The sequence below is a fragment of the Poecilia formosa genome, unplaced genomic scaffold (genome assembly GCF_000485575.1).
Source record: "Poecilia formosa unplaced genomic scaffold, Poecilia_formosa-5.1.2 Scaffold360, whole genome shotgun sequence".
Lineage (NCBI taxonomy): Eukaryota > Metazoa > Chordata > Actinopteri > Cyprinodontiformes > Poeciliidae > Poecilia > Poecilia formosa.
In genome coordinates, this window is record NW_006800299.1 from 29,277 (window position 1) to 49,971 (window position 20,695).

Below are 20,695 nucleotides of genomic sequence, written 5' to 3' on the forward strand. Positions count from 1 at the left end.
CAATCAGAAAGAAGTGAATCCAGAATTCAGGCCATCAGAGGCCAAACATACTCTACAAACTATCAGCATCACTTCTCCCCAGTCGGCCATGTTTGTTTACTCTGAACTCACATTTAGTCTCTGGAGGTTTCCCGAGATTTCCTGTGTAACATCTGAATGTTGTGAGATGGGTCAGTGTGTGCTGCTCCTGCCCTGAGGCTCGACGCCACACACCTCATCTCTACCTGAAGGCCTGTAGGAAGAACCCAGGAAACTGGTGACAAGGAGCTGAACTGCATCAGGTCTGAGTTACTGGACTGACTGCTGGAAGCTACTGGTCTCCTTTAGTTGGAGCTTCTGGTCTCTAGTCAGCTCAGCTTCAGGAACCATAAATCTGCTGCAGGGACCTGAAAGCTGACAGCTTCAGGAATCTAAGCTGAGGTTGGTCTCAGTCCCTTTCATTTATGTTTCATTTCAAACTCACAGCTGTGAACAAACAGGTTCATCTGGAAGGACTTTTTCCTTCAATCTGGAGAAAGTCCAGAATCAACAGAAGACCTTTTCACAATGCAGGTGAGGCGGCATGAAAGGTATTTCAGTAAGAGCCACAACTAATGTCAATTGTTCTGGAGAACAAAGAGATTAATGAAAGGACATTTGACACTGATGACTGATGATTTGTCTGTTTTTACCATCTTGTTTCTTTCATTTGAAATTCTGGAGACTTTGATCAGAAATCTGAATATAATGATAAAATTTATTCATGAAACATTTTCACAGACATAAAATCACCTGGAGCTTTACTATAAAAACAACCTTCAATTATACAAAGAATAAAAACAAGAAGAAGAAGCACAAAAATAATAACATAAAAACCTGGTAAATAAAAAGTGCTGTTTAAAACCTCCACAGTTAAACGGAGCTGCGGGGCCAACCTGTCCACAGCCTGGGGCCCCCGACTGGGGCCCGGTCCCCCCGCCTGGGGCCCGGTCCCCTTTAGCTGCGTACGCAGAACAACCAGGAGATTCAGAGTTTGGGAACAAAAACCACGAGCAGCAGGATATTTACAAGCTGTCAAAGATAATCAGGAGCCTGGCTGTGTGGAGTTCAGTGTTTCGGCTGTTTTACAGTTTTCTGGAAGTTTGTTCCAGATCTGTGGAGCATAGAAGCTGAAAGCTGCTCCTGCAACAGCAGCAGATCTTTGATGTGTTTTGATCTGAATCCATTCAGTGATTAATAAACTAAATATTATCGAGATGAAGCTCAGTGAAGCACCAGATCAGCTCCTCCTCCTCTTCCTCCTCCTCCTCCTCCTCCATGTTCCAGTCCACAGTCAGAACTTCATGTTCTGGTCCAGGTGAGGCCACACCTGAGGAGGCATGCTGGGTATTCAGCAGGAACATCAACAACATGTCGATCATCCAGCAGAACAAAGGAGACAGAACATCTGATGGCTGACAGCTGGTCATTTCCTCTTCAGCTTTATTTATCTATCATGAATCTGGACAGGCTGGTTGGTGAGACTGAAGCTGCTGAAACGATGAACAGCTGAACTGCTGCTGGTTACACATAAAATAAACAAGTCAATTATTAATAAGATTAAAAATCTGAGTCATGAGAACTGAAGGACTCCTGGGTAACAACCCATATTGGGTAATAACAAGATGATGTTGTAATTACCCAATAGTCAGCCACGCCCTTTCCACCCCCTGACTCCAGCAGACTGACTCCCGTCCAGCTCTGAGTCTGAAAAGCCTCCAACTCCTCAGTGTTACTACAGATGAGAATATAGAGGACATTCTGTTTAAGCTGGTAGTGAGAATGATGTGTCTGGACTCTAACTACCTTCAGATCCAGACGTTATGACGCTCTACAGTTAATGAAACAGTCATCTAAGTAGCCTGTAGTTGCCTGCTTTCAGAAACCACTCCTATATAAAATATGTGAGAAATTTAGAAATCACACTTCCCTCCAGTCCCTATACTGAGTCTCTGATCTATAAGAGAGGCTTTGGGATGCAGTTCCACTCGACCCCCGATGCTGAGTTGGTCTTGGCAGCAGAAATCTTTATTCTCCAGGGTCAGAGTCCTGTCTTGTCGTGGCAGAACCCTCCTTAGAATAGATCCAAAGTCAAACTGGTGAGTTACTTCTGTGAACTCAGTTCTTTGTCCATATGTGATCTTTGTCTATCCCCCATGTCCACTGCAGCATAGTTGAAATCTTTTGGGTTGAGTGTTGCTGGATGTGAAACTCTTCAGGATCCAGAAGTTGGTTGGATCAGGAGAATATTCTGGAAACTTTCAGGCTTTGTGAAAGTTTCCAAACACAATCCTGGTTTATTATCTCCCAGAGGAATTAGAGATATCATCTTAATTAAATTATTACAGATGACATGACACACAAACTGTAACAAACTGAACTCACAGCCTGAGTTTAAATAAACCTGAACAAAATCAGCTGGTTTTATTAAAAGTCTGCATTTTATTAGGACATGTTGCTTTGGGTCGGGTCGAAAAAACCTGCCGGCTGATTTGACAGGAAAAACTCCCCTACAGTCCTGACCCGGTTCCAGCGACTGCCTGTCGGCCCAAAGCGAACACGCCCCGACCTGCAGACCAGTTACTTCAGGTTTCACCAGTAACAGTCAGAGTTCAGTCACTGGAGATGAACTGAGACCAATCAATCAACATGTTGATCGATAAGTGAAGACATGAGTAAATGTAGATCTACACAATATCCAAAAATACAATATATACTTGTATGTAGAGGTATAATTAAGACAAAACATTGGTTAATATCAGAGAAACACTGAGTTTATGTAACTATGGAGAGCCATTTCAGGTAGAAATCGACTAAAACAGAGAGAATGATGGATTCACAGTTCAGTTTGTTCCTTTTCTTCTTCTCTGGTTTTCTGAAGGTGGAGAAACAAGTTGAGTGTCTCCATCAGGTTGAGTCATCATGACATGATGCTTCCTAAAAACAAGAGTTATGGTTGATTACTGTGAATGTTTTAAATTTATCTAAATTTATGTATAAAAATCCTGACATTCCCTCTAATCTATGCTTTATTTTTTATTTTACTCTTCAGATTCAAAAACATCACTAGTACAGTCATGACATTTCTGGTTGTAGTTAGTCTAGTTAATCTGGTTAATCTGGTGATCCAAAGGAAGATTCATCTTTATTGGGGGTTTTTTCAGCCTTGACCTTTGGCCTTCAGGTCAAAATGGTCACACCTGGGTTCCCTGGTTTATTTAAAACTCTGATTCATGGTTTAATAGCACCTTGACCTTTGACCTTTCCCATGCCACCACAGTCAGGTTAGTCTCACTCTCTGCCTTATGAAATGTCGTCACACCATCTTCTTCCTCACCCAGCGAATCCATCATGGTGGTAAAACGTTCCTCGTCTCCATGCAGCCAGAAACTTCCTGCAGTAAGAGAATCAGCAGTCAGACTCAGGAACTCACAAGTTTCACTGAAAGGTTCAGAGTTTCAGCCAGACTGGAGCTGAGATGAGTACCAGTGATTTTAGCATACAGAACCAGAAGAAAACCCAAAATGCATAAAGGTGACCTGCTGCCTCGGACAGCATTGGGGCTCCTCAGGAGGATCTCAGCCGTTCCCACAGCTCCACTGAAGGCAGCTCTCCTGTCCCAGGCTGTCCAGTCTTTACCGTTCGCTCACCTGCCCGTCTACCTGTAGACCTCCTGGAAACCAAGAACCAGAGAAACTCTAACCAAAAGCTCATTTATCAGAACCCGTCTCATGTGGCTCTACTCACATCCTCCTGGAAGTCTGGACTCTCTGCATCCTGAGATCCTTCTCTCACAACTGGATCCTCCTTCAACAAATAGATTTACCTTTCCATTAATCGCTCATTTCTCCTGCTCACTGGATTCCTTTAAAGACAAACAAGATCAATCATCTCTTTTGTTGGAGCAGAAGCTGATCTACAACAGAGAGGAAGTTGTTAGACCAGCTCTGTCCCAGGATGACCCCTGACCCCAGTGCAACTGGTGGGAGACAGAATGACATGAAGACAGGAAGCTGTTCCAGACTGGAGAGCTCCTGAGACTGCTGCGTCCTCCAGGGTTAGTCTGCACAGGTAGTACACACTTTAATAAATACTCATTCAGTCCAAGAATGTTTTAAAAGAAGATTTTATTGAGATATGAATACGGTATACAAAGCTGTGTAGCCAATTTCCATTGATGACATTGGTGGACACGCCTTTCTGTAGAATACGCGTTGCCGTTGCCGTTGCCCTTGCCCTTGCCCGTCATGTTGATGATCACGTTGCCGGGCACTTCAGGCGGGCCTTTCAGCAAAATACGCGTTGCCGCTGTCGTTGCCCGTCGCGTTGATGATCACGTTGCTCGTTGTAACGGCACCCCAGGTCATCCAATATCCCAATCCGGGACATTTACAGGAAAATAATGGCACGGGACCCTGCAGGTAAATGGTCGTTTTCCAGCCAAACCGGGAGACATAACAGGTATGCCTTCACTGACTTCAGAGGGTTTGTCTCCTTTTTGTATCCTGTGCTTTATTAAAATGGCCTAATTTGCATCTATTTCTGTTTTCCTATTACACTGAGTAAAAATATGTTAAAGTAGTGCTAATCTTACTTTTTGCTCTGATCACGTTTGTCATCAGCCACTATGAGCTTTTTTCTGTAGATATTTTTTCAACTTTTTAGGTAACGTTTTGTGTAAATTTTTTCTGTCGACGCATCAAATTGTTTATGGAATATTTCCATATCAATCAACACATTTACTTATTGTTGTTCAACTGACATGGAAAATTATCTTGGAATCTTTTTTGTCTGATGTTGATCCAGTTTAGATGCTGGGTCTAAACCTCTTACATCCCAACTTGATGAACTTTGTAGGTATCTTCTTGTTGAATGTGACAGTGATCAGGTTATGATCACTGTAATCTTTCGGCTCAGATTTTAACTCCGACCTCTGACCTGGCATGTTGGTCTAGATGTGATCGATACATGTTGATGTGAATCCCCTCACTGTGTTTCTCTCTCTGCTGGGGAGGTTTACGATCTGAGTCAAACCACATTCATGTGACTCACAGCACATTTTTCTTTAATTACAGTGTCATTAAACCAGTCGATGTTAAAATCTGCCATCATTAAAATGTGTTTCTCTTCTCTTGATGCCGGTCTCATCATCTCACAGATCAGTTGTAGATCATCCAGGTTACGTCCCTTCGGTCTGTAGCAGCATCCCACTAACAGAGATTCACCATCAGGCAAAACATCTGAATCCAAACAACCTCAACGCCAGAAGGCATCAGATTAAACATTAATTTGGTTTTAATGTGATCTGAGACGTAGAGAGCGACTCCACCACCATGTTGGTTTCGATCTTTCCTCAACAACCGGTAACCTTCTATCTGAATTTCCTCATTAACTTCAGGACCTAGTTTGGTCTCACAAAGAGCCAGAATGTGCAGATCATGTTGTTTAACTATCTTTTTAACATGCTCCACCTTGTTTTTGTGGCTGTTTATGTTTAACAGACCTACAGCTAAATTATCATGAGAACCAAATGTGGGTTTTGACTCAGCCATGATGATGATGGTGATGAAGATTTGTCCTCGTCTTCAGCTCTATTCATTAAAAACACAAAATACAAAAATTAAAATCTTAAATAATAAAGTTAAAGTGAAATAATTTAAATGTTCAAAACCAAGTTTAAATCTGTTTAATTTAATCCAGAATTTGAAAACATTTTTATTCAGCTGGAATAAAAATAAATCAGACAGAAGAACAAAAACTGATTTAAACTCATTAGACCTGAAAAACCTGTTTAACAGTCGGACTCCTTTACTGCTGAGACTCCCAACATAGTCATGATAGTAGAAATAGTCACAGATGTTTATATTTTTCCATAACATACAGAATTATTAACTTTATCACAAACTGAATGTTTAAAGAGTCTGAACTGATGTGTTGGAGTGACGGCAGCCCGGCTCCTAAACGCTTCAACAAGTTTCCTCAACATGAAGTTTTAATATCTGACTGTGACGATTTCACACATTTACCAGATAATTTAGTTCATATCCAACCTGAACCATCTACACTTACAGCTTTGATTTAAAATTTAACAGATTTTAGAGTCTAAACAGAAAAGATGTTCAGGTCAGCAGCTTCCTCTGGTCCAATATATAAACTGGACAACATGACACTGATCTAAATGATTCTAATATTTAATTCCTATTAAATGTTTATTCTCTCACCTGGTCTAAGGCGTCTAGAGGATCAGTTGCCAAACAACGACATAAATAAGCGGACTGACACACCCAGGTCATGTGACCAGCTGACGTACCTGAGATGATCCAATCATCAGCCTGCAGATGATCTCAGAGTTAAAACTATAAAAGTGAAGAATTATCAGAAATACCAACCTGGATAAAAACTAAGAGTCATTAAACTCTGGACAGGAGTTCTGGACTCGTCATGTTTTAATTTGAGCTTTATGATTATTTCCACCACAGCTGAGCAGCTGGTTTAAAACCTGCAGAAATATTTTATAGAGTTTTAGCTTTTATTTTGGAGAATTGAAGAAATGTGTCTAAATAAACGTTTTGTACAGTAAAGATAAATGTAGGAAATACTTAAAAACAGAACATCCTAGTGTGTATTAGAAACAGTTCTGAGAAAGAACTACAGAACCGTTCAGAACCACGACCCACATGGGGAGGATAACCTCCCCATGTGGGTCTCCTCCCCCAGGAGGCCGACTCACTAACGGCTCATCCAGGTCCAGAACAATATCTAAAGCCGAGGTCAGAGGTCATGATTCATCAATAAGGAAGACAGAGTGAATAAAAATGGCTTCCAGTGGAGAGATCCAAGACCAGAACCACTGCTGACCCAAAGGAACTAAAATACTCTGGACTGAAGAGACAAAACCTTTTAGGAAAGTTTATTCCAACAACATCTGGACCAGAACAAACCCAGTATTTCAGAACCAGAACACGGTGGTGGCAGAGTGATGCTGTGGGCTGCTTTGCTCCTGTAAATGTAATTTTAGTCAACATTCATTCTGTTTAGCAGTAAAGATGAATTCAGTTCTTTCGAAAACCATGTCTGAGGAAATGAACCCGGTTCTGATCCGGTTCTGATCAGAACCGGGTTCAGCAGATCAACAATCAGCCAATCAGAGCAGGACTCTGTGGAGTTACAAAGTAGAAAAACAGGCAGAATCAGAGCGACCTTTAACCTTTTATTGAGCTTCTCAGCTGAACATTCATTTCTCTGTCCCACAGTGACACCTGGTGGTGAAGGTTGGAACATCATGAACAGAACAAACTGGACTGGAATAAAAACGAACAATTTTCAAAGAAAAACTGCAAAATTCATATTGAACTCATCAAAATGACTGATATCATGAAATATTACAGTAAAATATAGAATAAACAAAATAAGAAAGTGAATAAGGCTAAATATATTTGATTTAGTCTAAAACAAAATATAAACAGCAAGCAAAATTACAACATAGTCAGTTCTGTTCACACATGGTTAGAGATCCATAATAATATAGAAAATAAATTTTAGTAAGAGGCAGTACATTCAAAATCATGAGTATATCCACTGTAAATATAAATTAGATAAAATGAATCATTTTTACTCATTTTTATTAATATTTGTGATTTACAAATCAAGACAGTGATTTATATTTATAGAAAATGTTTTTTCTTCCTTATAAGAGATAATAAATAAACTGAAACAATATTTTTTAAAAAAAATAATGGCAAAGAAGCAAACAAACAACTAAATGTAAAAAGTTCAGTTTTTAGGTTGTTTGACTCGTTTGTGATTCAGATTGAAACAAATCACAAACAAGTGATTCATTTTTGCTGCTTTAATTTCCTGGATCAGAAACAGAAACTGCTCAAGTCAGCAGCTATGAATTTATGATCAATTTTATAACATCATCAGAGTCAGCTTTAAGGCCGATCTCACCAAAAAATGGTTTATCTTCCAATACAGGGCTGCACTGTTCCTCGATGTTCTGATCCTGTTAGTTGATCTTATATTATGTGATACTCTAGAGAGTTAGCCAAATAATCCATGTCTGATTGCTGCCTAAATGTGATTATTTCTGCTCTTGTTTTCTCAGTTGAAATGTTGAATTTTTCAGCAAATAAACTCACAGAAATCATCACATCATCTAACTTTGTCTTTACTGTCAGAGTGTATCCATCTGCATAGATCATCATGATAAACCTGGAATGGATCATAAGTTTGGAATTTCATTCTGAGATCATGAATTAAGATCATGTGAACTGGAGCTGATGCTGTTTATTAATAGACCTTACATCATCTTGTTGAGAAAACAACATTTTGCCATCTGTTGCTCATTTTTCTCTCGTCTATCCAGGTCCGTTAACATTGTGTGTAAAAGTGAAACCACAAAGACAACAGTCACTGTTCAACTTCACAATCAACCAGAATTTATTCAAACAGTCAAGTGCATAAAATCACACCAACAACTCTATAGAGCTCAACATAATCATCAGAAACCAAAGCCACAAAGAAGAAATTAATTACCATAGAAAAGTACAACAATACGAAGACGGGCCTTCGGACAGTGCTGCGGCAGTTAAGACAGTTCCACCCCAGAGATCTGACCAGCTGTTTTAGCTCAATCACTTTTATATCAAGGTGGGTTCTTTACGTCTGATGTGTCCTAACAACATTTAGAGGTGAACTCAAACAGCCGTAATGACATGTTGCTGTTTGCAGCCAGAGACCCTGCAGGTGTTACCAAGGCCAAGGGATGAATCTATCCACTGTCTCAGTCATCCTCCCTCTTCTTTCCCATTTTATGAACAATAGATGTGTTCATTTTGTACAGAAACATTTTACTCAAGAAAGCGGGACCAAAGTTTATCTGCTGTCCTTTTTTTCATTTCAAACTGGTTCCTGATCTCTTGACCTCTCCTCTGGCTCAGGGAATCAAACAGTGGATTTTGATTATAAAAATTACCACACGTTTCATATAATATCTTCAAACTCTTATAAAACAGACATGAGCAGTTTCAATACCAAAACATCCGTTACACTCAATATATTCTGATTAGTTTTCAACTTCCTTAGTTATAATGAATTAAAACATTTTTCAGATGAATACACATTTAAGAATGTGATCTAATATAAAAAACTACTGTTTAGACAAATTTGAATCAAATCACGATCATTATATCTAAGAAAAATGTTCTACTGATTATTGATTAAACTGAGTGTAAATCTACCCTAAATTGAGGCCTACTCAAAACAATCAGGATCAGTCTAATATTTCATCACACTCTACAGTTAAACTAGCATAATTAAACAAATATTTCCAACAATCTGAAAATGGATTTAGGTAAAGATAGCTTCTGTGTTTTAGTTATAAAACTGAAAACAACAGATCATAGTCAGAGAGATGTAAAACTGAAGATACCTGCTACATTTAGTGTTGAGAACAAATATTGTTTTTGTTGTAGAGCCGCTGTCACTAAACTGTTTAGATATGTTGAGGCATGAATACATTATTTGTTAAACAACATTAAAATAAGTTCCACTATTAGGATTATTATTATTATTTTATTCTTTTAACAAATATAATAAAAGATTATTAAGGCACCTAAAAACGCATACTTTATTAACCTAATGTATACACTGAGATGTATGCTTTAATAGTTTACTTCTAAAGTAAGCACAAAGTGAACTTAAAAAAAATCTATTTTGAGAATATATTTTAAATAAAGATATACACATAATAAAAGCACATCCATTGCTACACTTGGGCAAATACATATTTTGTTCACTTAAAGTATACTTTTATTTAAAATATTTCTTTAAAGTGTACTTTGGTACAATTATATTTAAGTATACTTCATATATATTTACAGGTAGTAGACTTAATACTTAGTATACTTAAAACATACTTACACAGATGTAAATATGTTTGAAATACACTAAAGTATACTTCTTTACTAGGGAATGCAACAAACTGCAAGCATCGAGACTAAGACTAATATGAACAATAACCGAAAACAGCCATAAATGAACGAGTCAATAAAGGTGAACAACTAAACGCCATTATAATCATTAAGATCAGCGTCACAAATCTGTGCAGCCATCTGAGTTGTGGAGCCGGAGCGTTGTGCGCTGCACTGACTGCAAATGCAGGGGGATTTCTTTCGGTGACAAAAAAGGTAAACTTCTCCATGTAAAATAACTTTATTAAAAGCCTGAGAAATTAAAATCCTATTTCGAGTTCTCCAGACAATAGTGGGACACACAAACACACGCAAAAATTACTAAAGGCTTTTTTTACTCTTGTAACAATTTTCATTATCATTGATCTCCCTTGATACATATCTATCTATCTGTCTATCTGCCTGCCTGCCTGCCTGCCTGTCTGTCTGTCTGTCTAATTCCAAAATGATCCTTGTTGTGCTGCCAGTTGGGCTGGTTTACAGCTGGTTGCTTATTGGTCTCACAAGATCTGGAAAAACTGTGAAAGCCAGAACTTTCTCACTTTTACTTAAGTAAAAATGTCAATGTGAGTAAAGTTCTGTCTGTTTATTTGTACGTTTACTTAAATATATAGTTTCAGTGTTTTTTAAAAGACTTAACGGCTTTTTTTTTCTCCTTAAATGTATGGATCTTTTCTATTGCTGCCTGTTTCGCTTTATCTCTTTCAGATATTAAAGTTTCCAAACCTTCTTCTAACCTCAATGAATCATAAACCTTCTCACAGTCTTCCCTCCACTTAGCCATCAGCTTATCGTCTTTGTTTGACCTTTCAATCTTGACCTTGACGATAACGAGGTGATGGTCACTGCTACCTGTTGCTATGGATTCTGGTTTTGAGCAACGCTTTGGAATATTTGTATAGATGTGATCAATGCATGTTCCTGAATCTATGGTCACCCTGGTAGCGTCTTCAACGATCTGCGTGAAACCCAGTTCAGTCATAAAATCCATTTTTTTTTTCTCTGAATTTAGGTCCCAGTTAATGTTAAAGTCGCCCATCAGGAAAATGTCTTTGTTTTCCATTTCCAGTGACGCCTGGGTTATTGTATTTTCAATTTTAACCAAATAATCTGGACCTTTGTTTGGACGTCTGTAACAACATCCCAGTAAAACTGGTCGACCAGGAATCTTAATCATCTCAATCCAAATGATCTCAACGTCAGGGTGCATCAGGTCAGACCTTAATCTGGTTTCAATATGATCCTGATAACACACAGCTACTCCACGTCCATTTTCATTGCTCCTGTCTTCCTTATCAATCTTCAAACCCTGGATAACAATTTCATCCTGTTTTATTCTAGTATCACACAGAGCCATAGCATGAACCTTGTGTTTCGTAAATATGTATTGAATTTCTTCGGTGTTTTCTTTAAGACCATCGATGTTCAGCAGAGCCAGAGATAATTCTTCCTCTGATGGAGCTGATGGAGCCCGAGATCTTTTTGGGTTTCGTGAGTCTGCCATGGTGATGACCTTCTGTGACCTCCCTCTCTGTTGTTCTCCAGACCTTAAAGACACAGAAACACTCAGACATTAAACCAACTTCCTGCTGAAGCTGATATCAGATTAAATCCACCTGCAGTTTGATCTAAAATCTGATAAATATTAAATATTTACAGTCTGATCCTCCTGGATCCTTCAGATCAGCTTCTGACCTTTGACCTTCAGGATGGAGGAACCTCTGACCTCTGGGTCTCCGTCTATGTTTCCTCTGGAACAAACTGGTTTGATGTGGATCAGCTCAGACTGGTTCTACTGGGTCTGACTGGGAGGAAGTGATGATGATGATGATGATGATGATGAAGATGAAGATGAAGAGCTGCTGGAAAACAACACAGTTTACAGCAAACATCCAACATCTGTCTGGTTAACAGATTTACTCTAGTAACATATTTTTAATCAAGTAGAATAAAAGCCATCTAAGAAAATAACCAAACAGAAAAACAGGAAACATGCAGAGCAACTAAACTACTGAGTAATCAGCATATCTGATTTAAATCTGCAGTACAAAACTTTTATAAATGTGTTTTACATGTTTCTTAAAACTATCATTATGAAAGTATAACATGAAAAAGATAATCTGATAAAATATTAACTCATGCATGTCAGGAAATAACAGTTTTAACAAATATGTAAAAAAAAATATACAAGTTACTACAGCTTTAACATGTAAGAATAGGATAATCAAACTGAGAAATATAAAGTTTTATGTAAATTGGAGCAGTTGGAAAAACCAAAAATTAAAAAACACAAAAACATTTTAAATGGATAACATGATTAGAAAACAACTTATTTTTATTCTATATCATCTATCATCATCTTCTTAATTAAAATGTTTTTGTTTTTCATTCAGAGATGTTTATCCAAGTGAACAGAGGATCTAGAAATGTCAAACTCAATAATATTACTTGAGTAAAAATAAACAGCACTACTTAAATGTACAGTAACAACATTAAATAAAGAGGAAAAACTTTCATTACAAAACATAATTAACCATTAAAACAGAGAATGAAACATTGTCAATGTCAAATTTATTTATATAGCTTTTTAAAACAGGTATAAACTGCACCAAAGTGCTGTAGAAGAACAACAACACAAATGACAAAACAGAGCCCAAAACAATACATCAATTAAATGCCAAAGAGTAAAAATGAGGTTTAAGAAGCGATTTAAAATGGTCCAGGCTGTGGGCAGATCTAATCTGGAAAGGTAAGTTATTCCATAAAACAGGAGCAGCAACAGAAAAAGCTCCATCTCCTTTCCTCTTAAGTCGAGTCCGAGGAACTGTCAGTAATAACTGATTATTTGATCGTAAAGTTCTGGACACAGACCAGAAACTTAAAAGGTCCTGAAGATAAGGGGGGGCTAACCCATTTAAAACTTTAAAAGTTAACAAAAGAATCTTAAAATCTATTCGATAAAAGACAGGCAGCCATTGTAAAGATGCCAGAGTTGGCCTTATGTGGTCACGCTTCCTGGTTCCTGTGAGAAGCCGTGCTGCTGCATTCTGGATCAGTTGAAGTCGCTGAATCTGTGATTTTTCCGTCCCTCTATATAAAGACATGCAGTAATCCAGTTGAGTTGTTATGAAGGCATGGATGAGTCCTTCAAAGTCCTTAAAACCGAAGTAAGATTTAACTTTTGCTAAAAGTCGAAGGTGGTAGAAACTGGATTTGACAACAGAACCAACTTGTTTATCTAGCTTTAAAGAGCTGTCAAAAGTGAAACCAAGAGCAGAGATCTGATAAGACCGAGCTAAAGAACCAAGAATCTGATCTGGATTTGTAGTCTGAAGTTTCTGACCAAATAATAGAACTTGAGTTTTGCTTTCATTGAGGTGAAGAAAGTTTTTTCCATCCATAATTTAACTTCAGCTAAACAGTTTAGCAACAGCTGAAGAGAATCATTTGTACCATTTTGCAATTTAAGGGGCAAATAAATCTGGATGTCATCTGCAAAGCAATGAAAGGAAATATTAAATTTTTGGAAAATCTTACCAAGAGGCAGTAAATACAAGATAAAGAAAATGGGCCCTAAAATTGACCCTTGGGGAACACCATACTTTAAAGGTCTGGCCCTAGAACAGGATTGGTCCAGATGAACAGAAAAGGTTCTGTTTCCCAAATAAGATTTGAACCATTCGAATACTGAGCCCCGCAGGCCAACAGTGTTTTAATCTATGTAAGAGAATCTGATGATCTACAGTGTCAAATGCAGAGCTCAAATCTAGAAGTAATAAAACTGCAACGTTGCCTGAATCAACTGTTAAGAGGAGATCATTATACACTCGGAGCAAAGCAGATTCAGTGCTATGAGCAACTTTAAACCCAGACTGAAACTTCTCAGTTATATTATTATCTTTTAAAAACATTTCAAGCTGAATAAAAACTAATTTCTCAAGAATTTTAGATAAAAAAGGCAATTTAGAAATGGGCCTGAAATTTGCTAGGTCACCGGAGTCTAGATTGGATTTTTTAAGAAGAGGTTTGACCACAGCATGTTTAAGGGTAGATGGGACACAACCTGACTGCAATGAGGTATTTATCACCGTAAGAATGTAGCTGCCAAAAATCAGAAAAAATGTCTTTTATCAGACGAGTAGGAAGACTCGTCTGATAATTATCCAATGGATAATTTGAAGGCTGTTCTTCTTCCAACAGAAACATCAACTTGTTGCCTGACTGTTACCATAAAACCATTTTATTTATAGTAAAACAGTTTATTATCAACAGGATTAATGAAACTGTTAAAGCAGAAAAATTGCTGAGTGAATTGAGGTAACCTCTGAAGTAACGTTCTGATTTTACTTCATGTTAAATCTGTAAAGTTTCCTCTCACCTCTGAGGTCGATGTGAGTCAAACGTTGAATCAATCGCAGATCAAACTTTTTCTGCTTCTTCAGCCTTTATATTCTGACTCGGTTCATCCGGATGAGCAGCAGGAGGAATGTCAGAGCCGACCTTCTTCCTGGTTTCAGATCGTTTTCTTTTTCTTTGGTGTTAAACTTAACAATCATTAAGGAATTCAACTTCCTTTAAAACGTTGAGATATTCATCGCTGAACCTGCATCATAACAGGTTCAGCGATGAATATCTCCAAAGGCATGCTGGGTATTTCAGCAGGAACTTCAACAACAATTAAAGTTCAGGAACATCTGATGATGATGATTATGATGATGATGATGATGATAGTTTGTTTATTTCATTTTTGTTTCCTGCTGACATTCATCCAGCTGAAGTTTTACTGTCTTTGTTTCTAACATCTGAACATGTTGATTAGAATCACATAAAACCACAAAAATTATATTAAAGAGTAAAAAAGTATTTGGTTAAAAGTTAATCAGTAACTGATCCAATTATCAAACATTTAAAAATTACATCATCAGATGGCCGAAAATATAAAGTTAAGTGGGAATTATTGTTATTTGACAGCATGTAGATATTATTTAATATCTACATGCTGTCTCTGGCTCAGGTTATGTAAGATTAGCTGAAACTCTGAGTTCCTTTAAATGAAAACCCAAATGATTATTTCTAACTGGAACGTTGATCAATATATTTGATCTGTTTTGATGATTTTGATGGTGGCATTTTGGTGATGTTGGGAACGTGAATCTCAATCGATGAATCATAATTTGTATTGACACATGAAGCATAAAATCAGCCAAGAAAAGCATTCAGACTTTACTTATTTTATTAACTTTCAGCGCTGAAAGGAGACGCTTTACCGTTACATCCGAGAAGAGTTTCTAAAAAAGTCTGTGCAGCGTCTGAGGAGAAAGAGGAGGGTAGCTGATTATATGAACTGAAGACACTCCCTGAAATCACACCATGTCTCTGTGGCCTGATAAGTTTCTGTTTCTCTGAGAAATGGACCTTGGTGTCTAACAGAATCAAAATGTAACTCTTTACTTTGGGCCCTTTGTCTAACAGCGTGTGGCTCTTTCTCGGCCTGGTAAAGCATCTCAACAGTGACAAAATGTAATATTTATTGCTTGTTTCATAATTGACTGATACTTTTGTGATATAGAACATTTTGAACTGCCTTGTCCCTGAAATTTACAAATAAACTTGATTTAAAGAAACTCAGTATTTTGGCTGTTTTTCAGTTTTCTGGAAGTTTCTTCCAGATTTGTGGTGCACAGAAGCTGAATGCAGCTTCTCCATGTTTGGTTCTGGTTCTTATGCAGACTAGAAACAGAACAAGAACCAGAAGGCCAGAGAGGTCTGCAGGTTGCTATGACAACAGATGATTAGCCTGTTGTGGTGCTATTTCAGAAAATATGTCGTCCATCCAGATGAAGTTCAGGTAAGTATCTTCCTGGTCTCAGATGGTTTTCTTCCTCTTCAACGTTCCAGGAACCAAACATAAAAATATTCAGCTTCCTTTTAAAAATCTGATGTATTTGTTGCAGAACCTGTTATGATGCAGGTTTGGCCGTTTCAGCAGGAACTTCAACAACGTTTAGAGAACAGAGCTGAAGGCAGATGATGACTCTTTACTTGTGCTTTTATTTGTTGTTTCTTGCCGTTATTCATCCATCTGAAACTTTACTCGCCTCCCTTCGTACATCTGGACAGGCTGGTCAGATGAGACCAAAACTGAGCTGCTTAAATAAAGAACGATAAAATGGAAAGTTACCTCATTGTGTTAATTAGGTAGTGTGGAGAACCTATGATGCTGTGGGTCTTTTTTCTGTTTTCAGACTCTCCTGTTTGTCTTTCAACCACTTAAAAAAAACTCCTTGATTATTGTCCTTCTTCAGTCATGACATTAAAACAAACATCAGTCACAGATCGGCTGTAGCGTTCACCGTCGCAGAGAGGAAGTTAGCTTGTTGTGTCTCTGCTGTGGTTTTCACTTTGCTTATTTTCTGAATAAAGTTCTGATATAAAGAGGAAAAAAGATGAAATGTGTCTTTCTCATCATCATCGTCAGTTTCACCAGGATAAAAACTCCTTGAGATTAAAAATCTATTTTTCAGTAATCCAGACAAGTTGCAGCAGAATTACAAGAGATAAGGCAACTTTCAGCCGTAGACAATTCAAAGTGGTTGTACAAAAAAAAAATCAAATAAAAAAATTAATAAGTAAAGTAAATAAGTAACAAGTAAAAAGAAAAAAGTTTCCATTGTGTGTTGATCCAAGTCATTTATAGGAAGACCTGCAGCCGTCATAATGTAACTAAAGAAAAAAAAATCATATTAGAAATAATTATTCATGTGTCAAACTTACATTCCCACCACAACATAGACTGGTTCAGGACGGAGCAGGAAAGAGAATCTAAGAAGATCTGAGTTTTTTGCTTTATTGGCTATTCACACTTTATTTAGTTTCACACAAAAATACGAAATATTATCTTTGCATCGCCAACATAAATAGTAATGGGAAAAATCTATAGCAGAAGAAACTAAAATAATAATTTACGTAGATTTTCTTCATGCTGAAAGAAAACATGTCGTGTTTATCATCTTAAAGAGTTTGTTCTTTTCAGCCAGAAAGAAGTAAGTTATAGTATTTTAACTTGAGTAAACTTCTGACTGATCAACTTTTACTTGTATCTGACTAAACTTTGTCCATCTATACATCACCCACCGCTGGAGCTCCACCAAGGACCAGCGATAGCACAGCCTGCTGAATGTGACGAGTCGCCAATCAGAGAGACGTGAGTCCAGGACATCAGAGACCAAACATGCTCTACCAACCATCACCACGGCTTCAGACGGCCATGTTTGTTTACTCTGAACTCACATTTAGTCTTGGGAGGTTTTATTTCCTGTGTAACGTCTGCATCTGATCATCTTGGTTCTCCTTTTCATAAAATCTACAAAAACATTCCAGTTTCTCTGCTTTACTTTCTATTACTGTTTCTGGGATCATAATCAGTCCTGCTCCTGAAGCTGGAAGCATAAAACTTTATGTTTCATGTTGTGAATCACAGCAGTTTATGAAAACAACCCAAAGATCATCTTCTGACATTCACGGTGCTCAATGCATGAATAAACATCGTTTTGTTCTAGAAAAAAATCTGTTGTAATTTTCTAATACATGTGTTTGTGCATTTGTTACATATTTCATTTATGATGACATCACACCTTATGACGCAACTAGACTACACTTTAAATTAATGCTTATATTCATTATTGTGTATTTGAAATCTAAAATGTTTCCATAATTTTAATTTGACTGTCTTGAAAGAAATGGAACATTTATTTTATTTCATTTGTTCATATAATTTCTTGAAAATGTAAACCTACCCCAGGAATAACAGCTGATGATGATGTTATTGTAAATCCAAAAAATGTTCTGATTGTTTTATGCTCCATGAAAAATTTTATTTTATACCAGTAAATTTTATGTTTGAGTTCAAACTGTAACACAGTGTTGAGTCTGCTGCCCCCTGCTGGCCAGCAGCCTGAACTCACCACTGCTTCGTTTCCTGCCTTTTTACACGTTTTCTCAGCCGCTTTGTTTCTCAGATCAGGATGAATTTATCAACTGGCTCAACTTTCATCTCATTATGTCATCTAGAAAAATCTGCTTTCATTTCATGAACAAGAGGTAAATAGTTTGGTAGCATCTGCTGTTTCCTTCATGATCAGTTGCTTTTGTCATGTTGATCAAAATGTTTAAATGATTTAAACTCTTTATTCTGTGATCCAGCAGCAGGTCCAGGGATTAACAGGCATCCAGACTAAAAGCAGCAAAGATCTAAAATTCAGCTGCAACCAAATCAAGTTTTCCTGAAGAGATTCAGGTGATAAATTTCAGGAGTTTAGTAAATTATTATTCTACGCAGAAAGAGCAAAATATCTTCTGGTTCTGAGGAACAACAGCAGGAAGAATCCTGGAGGAGAAAGCAGAGACAAATACTATTTATTTATTCATACATCCATTTTCTTACACCCTTGTCCCTCAGTGGGGTCAGGAGGTGCTGCTGCCTCTCCAGCTGACGTTTCGGGCGAGAGGCGGGGTCACCCTGGACAGGTCGGCAGTCTGTCGCAGTCATTTATTTATTTATCTTTTACAAAGTAAAAAGACGAAGAAAAACAAACAAACTAATGATGATGCTCTCTGCAGGCTGCTTTAAATGATTTGTTGGACAAAAATCAGGTTGAAGTTACAAGATCTTCTGATTTTCTCTCCCACTGATAACACACCTCTAAATCTCCTCACGTCAGATAAAAACTTTAATTATTCCCACATTAGATGACTGTTAAACCTCACATTCTCATCCTCATGTACAATTATTTATTCATTTTTAATATCAAATATATTTTTTATCTTGAGATCAGAACCGACCTGATCAGAACCGACCCGATCAGAACCGACCCGATCAGAACCGACCCGATCAGAACCAACCTGCGTTCAGTCAGTCAGAAACTCCAAACTTTAATAATTATATCTGGACTCAGATGAACTGCAAACGTTCCTGAAGACGATGAAGACGAGATGCAGGACGATGTTTGATTTAAACTTTATTTATGATCATAAACACCCAGTAACAGATATTACATCATCACCCAACTAAATACAATCATATAGAGATTAAAACTAACACAGAATATCTAAGACTGAAATATAGGAAATATTAAAAATACACATTGGAGTTAAATGAAACAATCCACATATTATATATGATTAATGAAATTAACATTTCTGAATAATAAAATATAACTTCTTATCATCCTTAATATTTGTTTGACCCAACATATTGTTTTGTGTAAGATAAACTATATTTTTAGATAAAATAAACTTTAACAGTCATTCCTAAACCCATAAACAATGTCCAATACCTGATATAAATCATAACTATTGATGCTTTAAACTCAACAAATTACAGAAACTACAGAGCCAGAGGGATTGTGGGTAATGTAGGCCTGCAGGTCTGGTGGCAGTAAAGACCTGATGAAGATCTGCTGGTGGTTCAGGCTGCAGTGGATAAACATGGAGCTCATTAATAAACGATGATGAGGAAAAACTTTAGTTCTGTGATATAAAATGTTCAGAGTGAGTAAATTTACAGGAGGTTACAGAAACTGATTCTTTATAACATTAATATTAAAACCCAGAATAAAACCCAACAGTTTCATCTTTCAGAAAACAAAAAGTTAAAATTCTGTAAATGTGGTATTTGTCCACATGGAAACATCAGAAACAATCGACTCAGTTGGTTTCTTATGACAGTGGCAGAAATTCACTGCTGCAGAAAAACTGACCAGACATCAGAGGAAACTTAACCACATTATCAACTCTCTCTTATATTCAGATTTGCTATTGCAGTTGATGTTTCATCTTCTTCAGGGAGATTTGGCTGGTCAGCAGAGGTGAATGTGACATACAAGCATTTATGTGCTTTGAGCCGTTGAACAGAGGACCTGATTGTATGGCGGTCAGCTGGAACGTTGGTGTAGATGTGATCCATACATGATCCAGGATTTCCCTCAATGCTGGTTTCACTAACAATCTGCCTTAAACCACTTGTTCTGGCTGCTGTTTCTAATCTTTCCTTGTTTTTTATTTCTCGAGTAAATGTTGCAAACCAGTTGATGTTGAAAGTACCCACCAGGAAAATGTCTTTGTCTTTTTCTGTTGACAGCTCCCTGATTATGTTACAGATTTCTTCCAAATACTCCAACGGTTTGTCTTTAACTCTGAAGCAGCAGCCCACTAAAACGGGTTTCTTTTCTGGAAGACTGAGTTCAACCCAGATTATTTCAATGTTTGGGTTGTTATCTTCACGGAAACGTGTATATGTAAGGTTTTCCTTAACGTAGATAGCAACACCACCACCAGAGTGTGGTTTCTTTCCAGGTTTAGATGGTGCTCCTGGTTCTCCTGGTGCTCCTGGTTCTTCTCTGTCTTTCCTTTCCGGTGGATGAAAACCAACTATATTTATATTTTCCGTAGTTTGGCTGTCCAGCCTAGTCCCACATAGAGCCATAACATCTATCTTCTCTCTTTCAGTTAACTGTCTAACCTCCTCAATGTTGTTGCGAAGACTGTTTACGTTCCAAAAGCCAATAGTTAACTGATCTTTATGCACAGCTGATGTTGGAGTTGCCATGCCATCTCCAGGAGCATCTCCAGGATCATCTCCAGGAGCATCTCCAGGATCATCTCCAGGATCATCTCCAGGAGCATCTCCAGGATCATCTCCAGGA

General features: G+C 37.6%; 2 protein-coding genes across 7 annotated transcripts in view; both read right to left on the bottom strand.

Moving 5' to 3' along the window:
* LOC103153700 (uncharacterized) overlaps positions 1–14,441 on the bottom strand; it is a 19,468-nt gene extending 5,027 nt beyond the window's left edge. For 2 of the 6 annotated variants that reach the window (XM_016662115.1, XM_016662111.1), the window contains exon 1: positions 14,371–14,423. The gene's annotated coding sequence lies outside the window, so the exon portion shown is untranslated. Of the gene's footprint in view, positions 1–10,214; positions 11,540–11,649; positions 11,855–14,370 lie in introns of those variants that run through there. The other 4 variants (XR_477828.2, XM_016662113.1, XM_016662114.1 and 1 more) reach the window with 4 other exon arrangements.
* Positions 14,442–18,991: 4,550 nt separating this feature from the next.
* Positions 18,992–20,695, bottom strand: part of LOC103153699 (uncharacterized) — a 5,366-nt gene continuing 3,662 nt past the window's right edge. The window contains exons 2-3 of the mRNA XM_016662116.1: positions 20,380–20,603; positions 18,992–20,325 (exon numbers count right to left, since the gene is read on the bottom strand). Of these exons, the coding sequence (XP_016517602.1) occupies positions 19,780–20,325; positions 20,380–20,603 (770 nt within the window). The 3' untranslated portion in view covers positions 18,992–19,779. The remainder of the gene's footprint in view (positions 20,326–20,379; positions 20,604–20,695) is intronic.